Source organism: Zea mays, chromosome 1 (genome assembly GCF_902167145.1).
Source record: "Zea mays cultivar B73 chromosome 1, Zm-B73-REFERENCE-NAM-5.0, whole genome shotgun sequence".
NCBI lineage: Eukaryota > Viridiplantae > Streptophyta > Magnoliopsida > Poales > Poaceae > Zea > Zea mays.
This window is the reverse complement of record NC_050096.1, coordinates 145422233-145442091: the sequence shown is the minus strand read 5'-3', so window position 1 is coordinate 145442091 and position 19859 is coordinate 145422233. Positions and strand designations below refer to the sequence as shown.

Sequence of the window (19859 nt, the reverse complement as noted above, 5' to 3'; positions counted from 1 at the left end):
TGCCTGGGTGGTCGAAGTTGAGCCACTGATCTGCCCGAGTGAAGGTGATCGGGTGCTCTGACCATCGGTACGGAGCGGGAGGACCGGTGGTCGCCACTAGTATTTGGCGATCGTTGAGCTTTTGTTGTCTTCTGTTCTCCTGCGATCCGTGTCCACTGAAGATGACGTTGACCTCTCTGTCGACACGCGGGAAGGCTCCACCTCCTCCCTCCTCCTGTTGCTGCGGTTGTCGTGGTTCTTCTGGTCCTCCCCGCGGCGGAGGAGGAGGTAGAGGTTGGAAGGGTCGGTCGTGCCCGACGGAGTGCTTGAAGTCTCTGCAGTTCCGAAGGGTGTGGCGCATGTCCTTGTGGTACGGGCACTGGGCGTCGAGGATGTCATCCAGCGTGCGTTCGCCTCCACGAGGTCCTCCCCAGGCGCGAGAGGCGGGTGGTCCGGCGACGTGAACTTCTTCGCGAGGCCTCTTCTCCCAGCGTTTGTCGGGTTGCTGGTTCGTATCGCGTCATGGTGCCGCTGGTGCAGGCTTCGCTCCTCCGATGAGGTCCTGGGCTCGCTCGTCGGCGGTGATGTAGAGGTCGGCTTCCCGGAACAGTTGCCCAGAGGTAGTCGGTGCCTTCTGTATTATGGTGCGGACGAAGGCCGAGTCATTGGATCCTCTGTAGAAATCCTCGATCACTTCTGCCTCCACGACCTCGGGGATGCGATTTCTCATGTTCTAGAACCTTTTGAGGTACGATCAAAGAGTTTCATCCCCCCGGCGCTTGATGGATTTGAGGTCCCATGGTTGCGCCGGTTTGTCGGAGAGGGACTGAAAGTTGGCGGTGAAGCGTCGACTGAAGTCACCCCAGTCGTTGATGCAGTGTCGGGGTAGATGTTGCAGCCATTGCAGCGCGTCTTGCCCGAGGACAATGGGTAAGTATGCGATCATTACATCCTCAGTCGCCCCGGCAGCTCGAGCAGCAGTGGTGTAGACGGCCAGCCAGCCTCCTGGATCCTGCTTAGGTTCATATTTGTCGACATTGGATACCTTGAAGTTAGGAGGCCATTGAATGGCCCTAAGGCGTGGAGTAAGTGCAGACACTCCACACGTGTCTTCCTGTCGTCAGGGATGATGTCTGTCCCGGGGAGGGGAGTGGTTGTTGTGGTGCCTCGACCGTCCCCAGGTGGTACCGCCAGTCGAAGCCGTTGCCGACTCAGTCCTGGCGGCCTGACTCCGGGCTGGGATGCCGTGGTCCCTGTCGTACTCTTCCCGGCGGCGGATCTCGTTCTCGTGTCGTCGTTCACGCGAGGCGTTGATGGAGCTTCGCGCGTCCCGGCGACTGTTGATGGCGTGTCGTAGATCGTTCGGCGGGTGAGCGAGAGGTAGAAGGTGATTGGCTACCTGAGTGAACAGCTGTCGGTAGCCCTCGGCGTCGGGAGTCCGAGGGAGCCCATCAGCTATCCGAGCCAGTACCCCTCCGACTTCACTTGGCGTGTTCATGGCTCGGGCGAAGTCGGGGTTCATGTTGCGCCCGAAGAGTGGATTTTCCCGACGTTGCCTTGCCTCCTACTCGGCTTGCTCCTGAGCCCGTCGGCGATCTGAAAGGGAAATGTGCCCTTGGGCCATTTCTAAGTATTTTGGTGATTGAGTGCAAACACAAGGGCCTAAATGTGAAAATATGCTCATGGATGAACAAAGTGTAAATCACAAGTAAAGGTATGTTTCTAAGCCTTAGTACATTAGTTTTGTGTACTAACATCTTGTCTAAGTGTTAGAAACAGGAGAAAGAAGAAAAGAAAAGAAGTGGAGAGTGGCTGTGTACAGCCAAAGGCTGCTTCGGGCTGGGGCACCGGACTGTCCGGTGTGCACCGGACAGTGTCCGGTGCGCCAGATCAGCGCAGCGCAAACCAGCCGCTCTCGGGTTTTTCTCCGGCGACTTCGGCTAAAATTCACCGGACTGTCCGGTGTGCACCGGACTGTCCGGTGAGCCAACGGTCGGCCGGGCCAACGGTCGGCCGCGCGATCGGCGCGCGACACGTGGCCGAGCCAACGGTCGGAAGGAAGCACCGGACTGTCCGGTGTGCACCGGACTGTCCGGTGCGCCAGATCTGCAACGATCTGCAACGGTCGGCTTCGCCATTTAAGGAAACAAATCGGGCACCGGACAGTGTCCGGTGTGCACCGGACTGTCCGGTGCGCCACGAGACAGAAGGCAAAGATGGCTTTCCAGATTTGTTCCCAACGGCTCCTAGCTGCCTTGGGGCTATAAAAGGGACCCCTAGGCGCATGGAGGAGTACACCAAGCATTCCTACAACTCTTCTAAGCACCAAGACATCAATCTCACGCATTCGTTTCATTGTGATAGCATATAGAGCTCTTGTGGAGTTGTGAACTCTTTGTGTTGCGTTGCGAGCTCTTGTTGCGACTTGTGTGCGTGTTGTTGCTCTGATTTTAGAGTCTTGTGTGCGTTGCTCATTCCCACCTTACTCCGTATTTCTTTGTGAACTCAACTGTAAGGGCGAGAGACTCCAAGTTGTGGAGATTCCTCGCAAACGGGAAAAGATCAAAGGAAAGAAAAACACCGTGGTATTCAAGTTGATCATTGGATCACTTGAGAGGAGTTGAGTGCAACTCTCGTCCATTGGGACGCCACAACGTGGAGTAGGCAAGTTTTGTACTTGGCCGAACCACGGGATAACCACCGTGTCAACTCTGTGATTGCTTTCTTGTGGTTATCGTGTTTTGAATTCTCTCTAGCCACTTGGCATAAACTGTGCTAACACCTAATCAAGTTTTGTGACTATAAGTTTAAGTTTTTACAGGATCACCTATTCACCCCCCCCCCCTCTAGGTGCTCTCAATTGGTATCGGAGCCGTTCTCTTCAAGAAAGGGACTAACCGCCCGAAGAGATGGATCCTAAGGGGAAGGGAATTGTGATCAACGACAAGGAGAAGGAGTCCTTCGTCAACGAGCCAAGGGATGACAAGTCCAATGACTCGGGCTCGGGCCACAAGCGAAGAGATGGGAAGAAGAAGAAGACAAGACGCATCAAGGAGATCGTCTACTACGACAGCGATGAGTCCTCTTCTTCCCAAAAGGACGACGACTACGACAAACAAAGGAAACCGGTTAATTCTAACTTTTCTTTTGACTACTCTCGTATTCCGCATAGTTCAAATTCACATTTGCTTTCCATTCCACTCGGCAAGCCCCCACACTTTGATGGGGAGGACTACGGATTTTGGAGCCACAAAATGCGTAGTCACCTATTCTCTCTCCATCCTAGCATATGGGAGATTGTAGATAGTGGAATGCACTTTAATAGTTCGGATAGTCCTATATTCATTAATGAGCAAATCCATAAGAATGCACAAGCTACTACTGTTCTTCTAGCCTCATTGTGCAGGGATGAATATAATAAAGTGGGTGGCTTGGATAACGCCAAGCAAATCTGGGATACCCTCAAGATCTCTCATGAGGGAAATGACGCTACCTTGCTCACCAAAATGGAGTTGGTGGAGGGCGAGCTTGGACGGTTCGCGATGATAAGGGGCGAGGAGCCAACTCAAACATACAACCGGCTCAAGACCCTTGTCAACAAAATAAGGAGCTACGGAAGCACGCGATGGACGGACCACGACGTCGTCCGACTAATGCTCAGGTCCTTTACCGTTCTTGATCCTCATTTGGTGAATAATATTCGTGAGAATCCCAGGTACACCAAAATGTCGCCCGAAGAAGTACTAGGAAAATTCGTCAGCGGGCGAATGATGATCAAGGAGGCAAGGTATGTGGACGACGCCTTGAATGGACCGATCAACGAGCCGCAACCTTTTGCTCTCAAAGCCACAGGGAACAAGGAGGCGCTACCCAGCAAGGTGGCGCAAATTGAGGCGGCCGGTCTTAATGAAGAAGAAATGGCCCTCATTATCAAGAGATTCAAGACGGTGCTAAAGGGTCGCAATGGACAGCCGAGCAAGACTAAGACCAAGGGGAAGCGATCATGCTTCAAATGCGGTAAGCTTGGTCATTTTATTGCTAACTGTCCTGATAATGATAGTGACCAGGAAAAGGGGAACAAGAGGGAAAAGAAGAAGCATTACAAGAAGGCAAAGGGCGAGGCGCATCTAGGCAAGGAGTGGGACTCGGATTGCTCCTCGTCCGACTCCGACAATGAAGGACTCGCCGCCACCGCCTTCAACAAATCAACCCTCTTCCCCAACGAGCGTCACACATGCCTTATGGCAAGAGAGAAGAAGGTATGTACTCGCAACTCTACCTATGCTTCTTCAAGTGAGGACGAATCTAGTGATGAGGATGAAGTAGATTATTCATGTTTGTTCAAGGGCTTAGATAGATCTAAGATAGACAAAATTAATGAATTAATTGATGCCTTGAATGAAAAGAATATACTTTTAGAAAAGCAAGAGGATTTGTTGTATGAAGAGCATGATAAATTTGTTGAGGCACAAAAATCCTATGCTTTAGAAGTTAAGAGAAATGAAATGCTTTCTTTTGAACTATCTACTTGTCATGAAACCATTTCTACTTTGAAAGGTGTCAACAATGATTTAAATGCTAAATTAGAAGTAGCAAACAAATCCAATTCTTGTGTAGAACATGTTGAAATTTGTACTAGGTGTAAAGACTTTGACATTAATGCTTGTAGTGAACACCTAGTTTCAATTTCCAAGCTTAATGATGAACTGGCTAGTCTTAATGCTCAACTTAAGACTAGCAAGAATGATTTCGATAAGCTAAAATTTGCAAGGGATGCCTACACAATTGGTAGACACCCCTCAATTAAGGATGGACTTGGCTTCAAGAGAGAAGCTAAGAACTTAACAAGCCATAAGGCTCCCATTCCCGCCAAGGAGAAAGGGAAGGCCCCTATGGCTACTAGTGCTAAAAGGAACCATGCATTTTTGTATCATGATAGAAGACAAACTAGAAATGTAAGTCATGATGCTTATGATTCATATGTTTATGATTCTCATACCATGTTTGCTCCTAGTTCCTCTTATGTGTATGATAGAAATGTTACTAGGAGAAATGTTGTTCCTAAAAGAAATGCTATTCATCATGTGCCTAGAAGGAATGTTATTCATGCTCCTAGGAAAATAGCAAATGAACCTTCCACAATTTATTATGCTTTAAATGCTTCCTTTGCTATTTGTAGAAAGGATAAGAAAATTGTTGCTAGGAAGTTAGGGGCAAAATGCAAGGGAGACAAAACTTGCATTTGGGTCCCTAAGGATATTTGCACTAACCTTGTAGGACCCAACATGAGTTGGGTACCTAAGACCCAAGCCTAAATTTGCCTTGCAGGTTTATGCATCCGGGGGTTCAAGCTGGATTATTGATAGCGGATGCACAAACCATATGACGGGGGAGAAGAAGATGTTCACCTCCTACGTCAAGAATAAGGATTCCCAAGATTCAATCATATTCGGTGATGGGAATCAAGGCAAGGTAAAAGGGTTAGGTAAAATTGCAATTTCTAATGAGCACTCTATCTCTAATGTGTTTTTAGTAGAGTCACTAGGATATAATTTACTATCTGTTAGTCAATTGTGCAATATGGGATATAACTGTCTGTTTACAAATATAGATGTGTCTGTCTTTAGAAGAAGTGATGGTTCACTAGCTTTTAAGGGTGTATTAGACGGCAAACTTTATTTAGTTGATTTTGCAAAAGAAGAGGCCGGTCTAGATGCATGCTTAATGGCTAAGACTTGGATGGGCTGGCTGTGGCATCGCCGCTTAGCACATGTGGGGATGAAGAACCTTCACAAGCTTCTAAAAGGAGAACACGTGATAGGTCTAACCAATGTTCAATTCGAAAAAGATAGACCTTGTGCAGCTTGTCAAGCAGGGAAACAGGTGGGAGGAGCGCATCACAGCAAGAATGTGATGACCACTTCAAGACCCCTGGAGCTGCTGCATATGGACCTCTTCGGACCCGTCGCCTATCTAAGCATAGGGGGAAGTAAGTATGGTTTAGTTATTGTTGATGATTTTTCCCGCTTCACTTGGGTGTTCTTTTTGCAGGATAAGTCTGAAACCCAAGGGACCCTCAAACGCTTCCTCAGGAGAGCTCAAAATGAGTTTGAGCTCAAAGTGAAAAAGATAAGAAGCGACAACGGGTCCGAGTTCAAGAACCTTCAAGTGGAGGAGTTCCTTGAAGAGGAAGGGATCAAGCACGAGTTCTCCGCTCCCTACACACCACAGCAAAATGGTGTGGTAGAGAGGAAGAACAGGACGCTCATCGACATGGCGAGGACGATGCTAGGAGAGTTCAAGACCCCCGAGTGCTTTTGGACGGAAGCCGTGAACACGGCGTGCCACGCCATCAACAGGGTCTACCTTCATCGCCTCCTCAAGAAGACGTCGTATGAGCTACTAACCGGTAACAAACCCAATGTATCTTACTTTCGTGTATTTGGGAGCAAGTGCTACATTCTAGTGAAGAAAGGTAGAAATTCTAAGTTTGCTCCCAAAGCTGTAGAAGGGTTTTTGTTAGGTTATGACTCAAATACAAAGGCGTATAGAGTCTTCAACAAATCATCGGGTTTGGTTGAAGTCTCTAGCGACGTTGTATTTGATGAGACTAATGGCTCTCCAAGAGAGCAAGTTGTTGATTGTGATGATGTAGATGAAGAAGATGTTCCGACGGCCGCTATACGGACCATGGCGATTGGAGAAGTACGGCCACAGGAACAAGATGAACGAAATCAACCTTCTTCCTCAACTATGGTGCATCCCCCAACCGAAGATGACGAACAGGTACCTCAAGTGGAGGCGCTCGATCAAGGGGGAGCACAAGATAATCATGTGATGGAGGAAGAAGTGCAACCGGCACCTCCAACCCAAGTTCGAGCGATGATTCAAAGGGATCATCCCGTCGACCAAATTCTGGGTGACATTAGCAAGGGAGTAACTACTCGATCTCGATTAGTTAATTTTTGTGAGCATTACTCTTTTGTCTCTTCTATTGAGCCTTTCAGGGTAGAGGAGGCCTTGCTAGATCCGGACTGGGTGTTGGCCATGCAAGAGGAGCTAAACAACTTCAAGCGCAATGAAGTTTGGACACTGGTGCCTCGTCCGAAGCAAAATGTTGTGGGAACCAAGTGGGTGTTCCGCAACAAACAGGACGAGCACGGGGTGGTGACGAGGAACAAGGCTCGACTTGTGGCAAAAGGTTATGCCCAAGTCGCAGGTTTGGACTTTGAGGAGACCTTTGCTCCTGTGGCTAGGCTAGAGTCCATTCGTATTTTGCTAGCATATGCCGCTCACCATTCTTTCAGGTTGTACCAAATGGATGTGAAGAGCGCTTTCCTCAACGGGCCAATCAAGGAGGAGGTGTACGTGGAGCAACCCCCTGGCTTCGAGGATGAACGGTACCCCGACCACGTGTGTAAGCTCTCTAAGGCGCTCTATGGACTTAAGCAAGCCCCAAGAGCATGGTATGAATGCCTTAGAGACTTTTTACTTGCTAATGCTTTCAAGGTTGGGAAGGCCGATCCAACTCTTTTTACAAAGACATGTGATGGTGATTTGTTTGTGTGCCAAATTTATGTCGATGACATAATATTTGGTTCTACTAACCAAAAGTCTTGTGAAGAGTTTAGCAGGGTGATGACGCAGAAATTCGAGATGTCGATGATGGGCGAGTTGAACTACTTCCTTGGGTTCCAAGTGAAGCAACTCAAGGAAGGCACCTTCATCTCCCAAACGAAGTACACGCAAGATCTGCTAAAGCGGTTTGGGATGAAGGACGCCAAGCCCGCAAAGACGCCAATGGGGACCGACGGACACACCGACCTCAACAAAGGAGGTAAGTCCGTTGATCAAAAAGCATACCGGTCAATGATAGGTTCTTTGCTTTACTTATGTGCTAGTAGACCGGATATTATGCTTAGCGTGTGCATGTGTGCTAGATTTCAATCCGATCCTAAGGAGTGTCACTTAGTGGCGGTGAAGCGAATTCTTAGATATTTGGTTGCTACGCCTTGCTTCGGGCTCTGGTATCCAAAGGGGTCTACCTTTGACTTAGTTGGATACTCAGACTCCAACTATGCTGGATGTAAGGTCGATAGGAAGAGTACATCGGGGACGTGCCAATTCTTAGGAAGGTCCCTGGTGTCATGGAACTCTAAGAAACAAACCTCCGTTGCCCTATCCACCGCTGAGGCCGAGTATGTTGCCGCAGGACAGTGTTGCGCGCAACTACTTTGGATGAGGCAAACCCTCAGGGACTTTGGCTACAATCTGAGCAAAGTCCCACTCCTATGTGACAATGAGAGTGCTATCCGCATGGCGGAGAATCCTGTTGAGCACAGCCGCACAAAGCACATAGACATCCGGCATCACTTTTTGAGAGACCACCAGCAAAAGGGAGATATCGAAGTGTTTCATGTTAGCACCGAGAACCAGCTAGCCGATATCTTCACTAAGCCTCTAGATGAGAAGACCTTTTGCAGGTTGCGTAGTGAGCTAAATGTCTTAGATTCGCGGAACCTGGATTGAATTGTAGCATACATGTAGTTATGCTTTTGATCATGTTCCTTTTTGCATTATGTTGCTTATTATGGTGCTCAAGTTGTACAAACACTCCCTGGACCTCACAAGTCCGTTGCAAAGTGATGCACATGTGTAGGGGGAGATGTGTTACAACTTGACCCTTTGAGACTAACCATGTGCTTGAGTTTGATAATTTAGTCTCGAAGGAGGATTGAAAGGGAAAAGGTGGACTTGGACCATGAAAGACTTCCACTGCACTCCGATGAGAGGGTAACTAATTCCAAGTTCATCTCATGAAATCTTATTGCCATTTGCTCTTAATTGAAGACTTTGGTGAGGCAATGGGGTTAACAGGCCAAGATTGATCCCGTTTTGGTGCTTGATGCCAAAGGGGGAGAAAATAAAGGCCAAAGTGATAAATGGATCAGCTACCACTTGAGAGATTTTGAAAATAGTAGAATAGAGTTTTTGTTTTGTCAAAAGCTTTTATTGTCTCTTATTGTCTCTATTTTCAAAAGTTGGCTTCTTGTGGGGAGAAGTGTTGATTATGGGAAAAAGGGGGAGTTTTTGAAATCCGTGGTCAAATTCTTTTGAAATGACTCTCTTTATGCTTCAATATGTGTGTTTGACTTATAGATAGAGATTTGAGTTTGATTTGCAAAAACAAACCAAGTGGTGGCAAAGGATGATCCATATATGCCAAAATTGAATCAAAACCAATTTGAGTTTTTATTTGAAGTGATTTTGCACTTGTTCCACTTGCTTTATGTTGTGTTGGCATAAATCACCAAAAAGGGGGAGATTGAAAGGGAAATGTGCCCTTGGGCCATTTCTAAGTATTTTGGTGATTGAGTGCAAACACAAGGGCCTAAATGTGAAAATATGCTCATGGATGAACAAAGTGTAAATCACAAGTAAAGGTATGTTTCTAAGCCTTAGTACATTAGTTTTGTGTACTAACATCTTGTCTAAGTGTTAGAAACAGGAGAAAGAAGAAAAGAAAAGAAGTGGAGAGTGGCTGTGTACAGCCAAAGGCTGCTTCGGGCTGGGGCACCGGACTGTCCGGTGTGCACCGGACAGTGTCCGGTGCGCCAGATCAGCGCAGCGCAAACCAGCCGCTCTCGGGTTTTTCTCCGGCGACTTCGGCTAAAATTCACCGGACTGTCCGGTGTGCACCGGACTGTCCGGTGAGCCAACGGTCGGCCGGGCCAACGGTCGGCCGCGCGATCGGCGCGCGACACGTGGCCGAGCCAACGGTCGGAAGGAAGCACCGGACTGTCCGGTGTGCACCGGACTGTCCGGTGCGCCAGATCTGCAACGATCTGCAACGGTCGGCTTCGCCATTTAAGGAAACAAATCGGGCACCGGACAGTGTCCGGTGTGCACCGGACTGTCCGGTGCGCCACGAGACAGAAGGCAAAGATGGCTTTCCAGATTTGTTCCCAACGGCTCCTAGCTGCCTTGGGGCTATAAAAGGGACCCCTAGGCGCATGGAGGAGTACACCAAGCATTCCTACAACTCTTCTAAGCACCAAGACATCAATCTCACGCATTCGTTTCATTGTGATAGCATATAGAGCTCTTGTGGAGTTGTGAACTCTTTGTGTTGCGTTGCGAGCTCTTGTTGCGACTTGTGTGCGTGTTGTTGCTCTGATTTTAGAGTCTTGTGTGCGTTGCTCATTCCCACCTTACTCCGTATTTCTTTGTGAACTCAACTGTAAGGGCGAGAGACTCCAAGTTGTGGAGATTCCTCGCAAACGGGAAAAGATCAAAGGAAAGAAAAACACCGTGGTATTCAAGTTGATCATTGGATCACTTGAGAGGAGTTGAGTGCAACTCTCGTCCATTGGGACGCCACAACGTGGAGTAGGCAAGTTTTGTACTTGGCCGAACCACGGGATAACCACCGTGTCAACTCTGTGATTGCTTTCTTGTGGTTATCGTGTTTTGAATTCTCTCTAGCCACTTGGCATAAACTGTGCTAACACCTAATCAAGTTTTGTGACTATAAGTTTAAGTTTTTACAGGATCACCTATTCACCCCCCCCTCTAGGTGCTCTCACGATCACGCCGTCGGGAATTCCTTCGTTCCCTGAAGACACGTTCCTCCGGAGTTTCTCTTATCTCTAAGACCTCGTCTCGCGATACAGGCTGCTCCGGGTCCCGCTCTCCGGCCTCGTGATGTCGCCAGATATTTCGGCGTCGGTTCCTTCATCGGCGGGATTCTCGCTAAGGAGGTTCCTCTCCGGGTGCAGTCGGCTCGTCGTCGGAGACGGGGGGCGACTCTACTCTCCTGATGAAGAGGACGTCGTGGTAGAATGGTGCAGCTGTCGTGGCGATCTTCTTTCTGTTCTCCTTTGAGGGCAGAGGCACAGAAAGAACAACTTGCTTCCTCCCAGTTTTATTTGTTTCTTTCTTCCTTGCGATTTGTGTCCATTCTTTCGTTGGAGAGGTAGACAGTGGAGTTCTCTGGGCCAGCGGGCCCTCGGCTCCTGGCTTGCTGAAGGCGATCTTTTTTTGGAGCGCTGGAGGTTGCACTTTTCCCTGCTTCACCCCGATATTTTCGAAGGTTGTTGGAGGAGACTTCCTCCTTGGCGGATCTGCGATGAGATGTAGAGTTCCTTCCTCATCCTCTACAGATGAGATAGTTCCGAAGCAGAACACGGATCCGGGGCGGAGGATGATCTTGTGCTGGAAGGTGACGGCCATTAAGCTAGCTTAGATCGGCGACACACCCCCTACCTGGCGCGCCAGCTGTCGGTGTTTTGGGTCCGACCGCACACCCGGGGTTGCCCCTCAAGGTGTTTTTTAGGAGTAGGACGGTGTTACCGACTGTAGCTCGATGGTTCGTGCAGGGCGCACGAGAAACTGTGAACAATGGTGTACAGGTTCGGGCCGCTTAGAGATGCGTAACACCCTACGTCCTGGCGGGAATGTTTTATGTGGCGGATTACAAGGAAACTCTCTAGTGCGAGGAACGTAGAGAGTTGGGGTAGATGGCTGGGTAGTGAGATCGATCGATCTGAAGGGGTGCCCCCTAGGCCTTATATATTCGACCGCGGGGCATTACATGCGGATATGATAACAGCATGCGCCTAAATGATAGTGAACCAATCGAATCTATCTTCCTATAGTTCCGCCGACCCATCCTCGCTTGGTTCCGTTATACGGGGTTCCAGCGCGGGAAGGTCGGGTCACTGTTGTGATTACTTGCTCGAAGTCATCGGGCCGTCTGGGCTCGCACCGATCCGGCCTTGCGTCAACCTGCTTCACTGGTCGTTCCTCCCCAGGTTCACGAAGGGATGACCTTACGATTTATTGGGTCCTTGGGCCTTTCGTGAGGTCTTTTATCCTTTCAGTAGACCCGGAGGATATCTGTCCCCCACACCCGAAGGAACACAGGGCACCAGTCTGGCTTTGCTGCAAACGGCGGAACGTCATCGGGGCCGAGCTCGACACCCAGCAGCCCGCGTGCAAACAGCTCTTTCCCGTCCACCACCGGCAGTGCCAGCCGTCCTGCCCACACCTCCCCGTAGACGACGTCGACGGCGCATGGCTGCGATAGAAACACCGCCGCCGCCAGCCGTTGATGGTGTCGGCAACGTAGAAGAGGCCGAGCTGGTCGACACACGCGCACTTCCGCTCTGAGGAAAGCGCGCAGGGCAGGCGGAACTCGGCGGCGAACAGCAGCGTCTCGCGCACGGTCAGCATCCCGCTCACATACACGGAGATGGCGTGCAGGCGCCGGCCCTGCAGCGACTCCCTGTTCAGCGTGACCCCGCCGCCGTGGAGGCTGTCCCGCCTTGAGCTCGCGGCGGATGCGACGCAGAGGAGGCGGGCGCCTGGTGTGGGGTGGGGAGGGGGCGGGCGCGTTTGGATGTCGCGTGGAGAGGGCGAGCGGTTTCCACGATGGGAATAGACGGGAATGGTAGAAATGGCAGACGACGGCGGGATGGAGAGGCGCTATCGCGACCGAGATTTCTGGAGGCAGAACACCGCGGATGTAGACGCCTACAATGAGTACTTAATTATTTGTAAAGATAAAGATAAAGATACTAAAGTCTGTTTTAAGACGTTCGAGTAGTCAATAAATTAGGAGGACAAAAGTGTAATTTTTACTGGGAGACCGATGCTCGCCGTCGTTCGCCCACCGCTTTGCGATTCTTCTCTCTTCCGGATAAAGCGAAAGGTAAGCAGCCCCACCTCCTTTTCTATTTCTTTCTCCAACAAATCAACAATTAATACTCCACTACGGTCGCTCTTCTCCCCTCCTCTCAATTTGCGCTCGTGCTCTGCTTCTTCGGCTCCAAGGAGCGGCGACCATTGCTCGTAAAGACGACCTCTCCTCGTGCCTTTTCCAAATCAGGCTTGTTCTTGATGCGGTCTGCGATCCGATTCTTGTGGCTTCCATTCACTCTCTTGGGATTCTTTTACCATTTCGTGGACTCTTTTGTTTCTTCTCGTTTTCTCCCCCCGTTAATTGGAGCAGCGACGGCTTGCTCCTCTTCGTGTAACGAGATTTAGTTTCCTTCGGGTGAGTGTTTATTGTTCGATGGGAGCTTCGATTTGGATTCTTGCTTGGTCTCTTGGTTTCTGCTCGTTTTGTTTGGGGACTGTGCGCTGAGGGGGGTATGGGACATGATTCTTGCACCTGCACCTGTCCTTCCGTTGATTCCTTCCTGGATGGCTGGATAACTGTCATCATGAGGATGGTGTGAGGCGATCTTTGGGATGTGTTCTCCTGGGCGTTCAGTGCAATCGAATGCTCAGTTACGTGTGTTCATTTTTATTTACATCGGCGCTGATGAACATGGGAAATAGTCTGCGAATTAAGGGATCATTAGTATATGGGAACAATAAATGATATGTGAAGCTGTCAGGTTTAGGTGCTTGATTCGGCAGTGTTTAGGCATCTGACGCTACGGTTTGGGGCTGAGATATAAAATAAGGTCCAGCACTTGTCGATCAAGACTGCAATCCAGCTTATTTTTGAATCCAAATTGTAGGTTGATACGTCAGTGTCATGAAATTGAAAACTGATAGTTGTTTTTGAAAAAATAAAACTGATAGTTGTAGCATAGGCGCAGGCCAAGAATCATTTTCTGACTTTTCTGCTTCTAGAGGCCACTTGGTTATTCCTGCACAACATTATCTGGACACGGATATTTATTTATTTGTTCCATTTTTTCATGGAGGCAGATTGATGGCGATGGAGGGACCTGTTTTCTGCCGTCCTGCAATGCAAGCGAAACTGCCTGCTGCTGCGCTGATCAACAACTCCCTGACCAAATCCGGGCAGCTTGGGACTGCATTGTTTGGTGCCATTTCAAAATACAGAAACATTTCAAGATTCATTTCTCCCATCTCTCAAACATCTACGAAGAACATAGGTCCATGCTGTAGCTTCAGCTCGTCTTCTGATGGTAATGGATACATGGCTGGAAACTCTAGCGAGAGTGATGAAGACTATGTTAATTCTACTGTGCTAGAAGCAGGTAATTCTTCACACAAGATGGTCTGCTTTTATATGGAGAATGCCACACAACATTCAAGTTTTACTTAGGCTTTATTTATTTGCTACCTTAGACTTAATTTTGCTACGTGATTAGTTGCTTGACATTCCATGTTCCGCTCATTTGTCTCAAGCATCTTACTGTCTGAATGAAAAATCTGAATGCATTCCATTGCAACTTGTAATTTATCTTGTAACTGTACTGATATTGTGCCTATGTTGCAAACTATTGTGCATATTATATCATCATTGGTACCATACATTATTATATGCAAGTTGCAAGTTGACGATTTGAATCGAAATCATGTTTGAACTCAACACAAATTAAATTATGTTGATGGAATGGAAAGCAATTTGAATATTTAATAGTCAATTTACAAATTAGCTACTGGTAGTACTTTGGTGTGTCTCCAGTACCTATTCCTAAGGTAAAATCTGGTTTTGTGTTCTTTTCCAGTTGAGGTGAGAAGTGGATCAGAAGGATATGTGATAAAGATGCGAGATGGAAAGAACTTGCGTTGTGTCCATAGTAATTTTCAAGGGAGAAATATTCCAGAGAATACACCACAACCTGCTATTGTTTTGAGGATTGAAGATGGAAGCGGAACTTTACTCCCGATCATTGTTTGTACGTAATCTTTTAGTTTGATTCGGTGAATTCAGAAGTAGGAATTTTTTATTGACATTAATGCATGTCTACCCTCTCAATTTTCTCAGTGGAGATGCCAAGCGTTCTTCTGATGGCAGCTATTCGTAATGTCCACATTGTAATTCCTTCTATTATCATCAATTCTATTGTTTCATACTATCTGTTCTGCTTGATGTAGTCTATATAACACCTTTCTGTTATAGGCACGACCGACCATATATCAAGTTGTCAAGGAAATGATTGATAAAATGGGTTATGAGGTAATCTTTTTACTTGTAAGCATTTGTAGCAGATATGCTTACTTGGTCAAGGAGAAGTTAATTCATCTTATTGCCCCTTCTATCATGATGGTGGTTTTGGGTTCAGGTAAAACTTGTTAGGGTAAACAAAAGAATTCAAGAAGCCTACTGTGCTGAACTTTATTTAACAAAGGTACAAATCTACCTGTCTAATAAGTAAGAGCAAATTAATGCATTTTTAGTGGGTGCACCATTAACCTTAATAATATTCTAAAGTAGAAACCTCCTGCACTGCAGGTCAATGATCCTACAGACAACATCACCTTCGATCTTCGGCCTTCAGATGCCATAAACATTGCTGTTCGTTGCAAGGTATTTTCTGTATATGTCCTTGCTACATGCTATTTTTTTAGTAAATTGATTCTTGTTATTAGTATTGAAGGTTTCTATGTCCATATCACTTGTTCGAACACTAGTCACAATATCGTTATACATGTCATTAATGAGTCCAACGTAATTCGTTGGAACTTTATGTTTTTCAAAGCCCACCATATAACATTACTTAGTATATTGACATAAGCCTTCTTCAAGTTAAGGAAACCGTGTATAGGTCCTTCTTCTACTCTCTATACTGCTCCATCACTTGTCTTGTTAAAAAAATGGCTTCCATGATTGACCTTCTAGACACGAACATGAAATAAATCCATTGGGGTGTAACCCTGTTAGCGACGTGTCATATCAAAACCTGGGTATAGTGTTAAATGGGTAAGGATTGGGTTGGCACCACCTTGGTGATGCGTCATGTCGCAATCTGAGCACGGTGTCATGTGAGAAAGGATCTACTAGTGGCACGCTACATCAGTGCCCTTGTGTAGTAAAAATTGTGCAAGGGTCTTCACATCATAAATGAGTGCGAAGAGTATGGAAGCCAGTCGAAACAATTAGAATCCATCTAGGTAGTTGGAATGTAGGAACACTTATATAGGTAAGTTAAGGGAGTTAGTTGAGACAATGACTAGGAGGCGTGTAAATATCTTATGTGTCCAAGAGACTAAATGGAAAGATTAGAAAGTGAAGGAGGTGGACAATACTGATTTTAAGCTTTGGTACACAGGAATAGGTACAAATAGAAGTAGAGTAGGAGCTTTGATTGATATGAACCTCAAGAACAGTGTGGTGGATGTGAGAAGGCAAGGATACAACCTTTTAGTTGGATGACTCTTCTGATGACACAATAGATGTTGTGCGTAGGATCCAAGAATCTATGGTTAGAGAGGCATTGAAAAGGATGAAAGGAAGGCAGTTGTTCCTGATGGTATCCCACTTGAGGTATGGAGATGCCTTGGGGATAGCTATAGTATGTCTAACCAAGTTGTTAAACCATATGTTCTGGCCGAACAAGGTGCTTGATGAGGGGAGGAGAAATATATTGGTACGATCTACCAGAATAACGGAGATATTCAAAGTTGTATTGATCACCAGAGAATTAAGTTGATGAGCCATACTATGAAATTATGGGAGAGTTATCGAGCATTGTCTGAGAGGAATGCTGAGATCTTTTTGAACCAATATGTTTTCATGCCGGAAGGGGCAACCATGGAAGTTGTTTTCTTAATAGGACAAGTGATGGATCAGTATAGGGAGCAGAAAAAGGACCTACACCATGGTTTTCATTGACTTGGAGAAGCCTTATGACAAAATACCCAGGAATGTTATATGGTGGACTTTGGACAAACAAAAAGTTCCAAAAAAGTACCTTGAACTTATTAAGGACATGTACAACAATATTGTGACTAGGGTTTGAACAAGTGATAGGGACACAAATGACTTCCCGATTAGAATAGGACTACATCAAGAATCAGCTTTGACCCATACCTTTTTTCTTTGGTGGTGAATAAGGTCACAAGGGACATATAAGGGGATATCCCTTGATGTCTACTTTTTGCGGGCGATGTAGTGCTAATTGATGAAAGTCAGACAAGAGTAAATAGGAAATTAGAGTTGTGACAGGAGATTATATAGTCCAAAGGTTGTAGACCTAGTAGAACTAAAACCGAATATGACATGTGATTTTGGCACTCCTACTTATAGGGGTGGTAATGGATCACGATCCAAATGTTTCTTCACAAAATGGTAGGGCCCTAAGTAAATGTTAGTTAAAAAATGAATAGAAATAGGTCTCGATCCTAATCCGATCCTTAAATCGTATAGTGTAAAATTTAGAGCCCATTGTCACTCATACCTACGCATGAGGAAGGAGATATGAGTTTGGTATGTCAAGTAGTGACCAAGATGGACACATTTAGGTACTTAGGATCAATGCTACAGAGAGACGGAGACATTGTTGAAGATATTAGCTATAGAATCAAAGCAGAGTGGATGAAGTGACGTCAAACATCTGCATTCTATGTGACAAGAGGTACCACAGAAGCTAAAAGACAAGTTTTATAGGACGACGATTCTACTTACTATGTTGTATGGTACAAAATGTTGACCTACAAAAAGATAAGTGTTGCAAAAATCCATATGTTGCATTTGATTTGTGGTCATACAAGAAGGGATCGAATTCTGAACGATGATATACATGATAAGCTAGGAGTAGCACCAATTTAAGAAAAGTTTGTTCAACATTGGTTGAATGGTTTGGCATCTCTAACAGAGACCTCCAGAGACACTAGTGTGGAGTTGGATAAGGCACGATAGCAATGGAAAGTGAGGAAGAGAAAGACCAAAGTTGACATGGGAAGAGATAGTAAAAAGAGACTTGAAGGTTATAATATACCCAAAGGTTTAGCCTTGAATAGGAGTGCATGAAAAACAATTATCCATGTGCCCTAACTTGACTTGTGGATTTTGTTGGGTTTTAACTCTAGTCTACCCTAACTTGTTTGGGACTAAAAGGTGTTGTTGTTAATTGAAGGTTTCAGTTAATGCTTATTTGTGGGCTCAGTTCTCTTATTTTACCAGTGTTACCTGACATGGTTCTCCTTTCAGATTTTTCTAGTCAGGCTAAACTTATGAATATATTTTCACTTTTTTACTTTTTTAAAACGAATAATAATCCTAGTCCACACAAGTCACAAGTGCACCAGATAGTTAACGTTGGCAAGAAACATGCAAGATTGGTAATCGTGTTTACATGTTCACTATATTATTAGTCCTCCAAAGTGACATGTAAATATGTGTACATTTTCTTGTTGTATTTAAACAATTGATGGTAGTGTGGGTTTATTTGTCATGCATACATGTGGAACTTTTTTATTCTTGATATTTATGTCATTCTTGTTTCACTTGGCAAGAACAGGTTCCTGTACAAGTCCATAGAAGTCTTGCATACAGTGATGGGATTAGACCAGTCGAGCCAGCAAGAATGGCAGTAACAGCTGGCCTATCAGATGGGTTGTTATTTACAGAGCTTGACAGGTATTCTAGAAGGCGAATAAGAATTATACAATGGTTGTAGGATTTCTTTTAAATATTTTTTGTTGATCTGCCCCCAACTTTGCTTGGGGTCTAAAAGAAGCTTTGTTGTTATATGAATCTATATGTTATTTTTTTCTTACACTTGCATTTTTTTAGACCTGATGGACAGCCATGTGTGGAGGCTCAAGAGTTTGGACTGGTGAGGAACATGCTCATTGCAGCTATCGAAGAGAGATACAAGGATGCTGGTAATGATACATCTCTACTATATTAGAGCATCAGTTTTTTCAGTTCCACTATCGTTGTGCTCCCCCCACATTTAAATAATAAAAATGTTAAAATTATGCACAAATAGGGTTTCAAACCATTGTTGTTGGCTTTAAACCCCACATTCATACCCATCCAGTCAACAGAACAAACATGTCTGTGTGTTCTATATTGTATATTTAAGCATAAATGGAAATCGTAAACACATACGGGCACTTTGCTAGTTCTTATTGACCGGCTCAATTCATCCAGGACTCCAGGTTGAGCATCTGGTAATGATTCTACCCAGTGCAGTATTATCATATCTGTCTGAATGCTGAACAAGCATCACATCTGTCTAAATTTGCAACCATGTTCTGCCAAGGAACAAAAGAAGAGTGATGTGCAAGAAGAAACGCATTGATCTTGAATAATAATTATCATTAGTTTAAACCTAGATGTGGTAGTTGTATTGAAGGTTCATTGATTTATCTGTTGACTTGAACAGCATCATGGAAGGACAAACTGATTCGGCTCAGGTCTAAGCGGGAGAACTGGGCCTGAGAGGTTAAAAGTCTAAACTTGTGTAACTCTGTTTTCCTATCTAGAATTTTTCAATTTGCAGACCCGTTATTGTTTTTAACTTGGTAACTTTTAACAGCGTCGCATGTCTGGATGGTGTAAATAAAGATGACGCTCAGCTGAATTCCAGTATGCACTCCAGACAATTGATACTGTTTATGGCTCTATGTAACTAGCTGTACATATTGTAACTAGCTGTACATATTGTACGTACTATGCTCAGGTCTCAGCTAAATTCAGACTAAGATTTGAAGTGAAAAACTAATCCTTTTGTAATCTTGGCCGTATTAATTTGTATGTTAGTCTGTTAGGTTGAATGTTTGGCATGAATTTTTAGCTCATCGACCTGCGGTGAGATATGCAGAATTTCGGTTGTACACGGAACTAAGCAGCGCTAATATTTTCACAGGCTGCTGTTAAGAAGAGAGATTGCTGCTTTGTTTCCATTACAGGGAACGTACAAAAGCACATATCACTCTCCCACATTAGCGACACCGCATAAATAGACATATTGATGGTTGTCGAACATTGTACCATTAGTCTCGAACATGGGCATTGTAACATCAGCATGATATAACTGACGACAATCGTCTACCCCTACGCCTCTAGAAGAGAATCTCAAGGGTTAGAGGACCGATGATTGGAGAGAACGAGAAGATGCATCAACGAACCTCGAGGAGGGCACTAGCAACAGACATCATCCAGC

At 45.8% G+C, this 19859-nt stretch overlaps 1 protein-coding gene and 1 pseudogene across 4 annotated transcripts; one reads left to right on the top strand and one right to left on the bottom strand.

The window, feature by feature from the left end:
- Window positions 1-12056, bottom strand: part of LOC103644943 (UDP-glycosyltransferase 79-like) — a 37930-nt pseudogene extending 25874 nt beyond the window's left edge.
- Window positions 12057-12615: 559 nt separating this feature from the next.
- LOC100303991 (wound responsive protein) lies at window positions 12616-19614 on the top strand. Of its 4 annotated transcripts, none has more exons than NM_001414262.1 (11): window positions 12616-12691; window positions 13702-13997; window positions 14472-14642; window positions 14732-14781; window positions 14867-14923; window positions 15030-15095; window positions 15200-15274; window positions 18207-18325; window positions 18482-18573; window positions 19080-19138; window positions 19233-19614. In NM_001414262.1, the coding sequence occupies exons 2-10, from the start codon at window positions 13706-13708 to the stop codon at window positions 19133-19135; spliced, it is 978 nt and encodes a 325-aa protein (NP_001401191.1). In that variant the 5' UTR covers window positions 12616-12691; window positions 13702-13705; the 3' UTR covers window positions 19136-19138; window positions 19233-19614. The 4 variants fall into 4 exon arrangements, with proteins under 4 accessions (NP_001401191.1, XP_008681158.1, XP_008681169.1 ...); XM_008682936.4 differs by lacking the exon at window positions 12616-12691 and adding an exon at window positions 12710-13271 and having other exon boundaries at window positions 19233-19483; XM_008682947.3 differs by lacking the exon at window positions 12616-12691 and adding an exon at window positions 12716-13036 and having other exon boundaries at window positions 19233-19483.
- The last annotated feature ends 245 nt before the right edge of the window (window positions 19615-19859 follow it).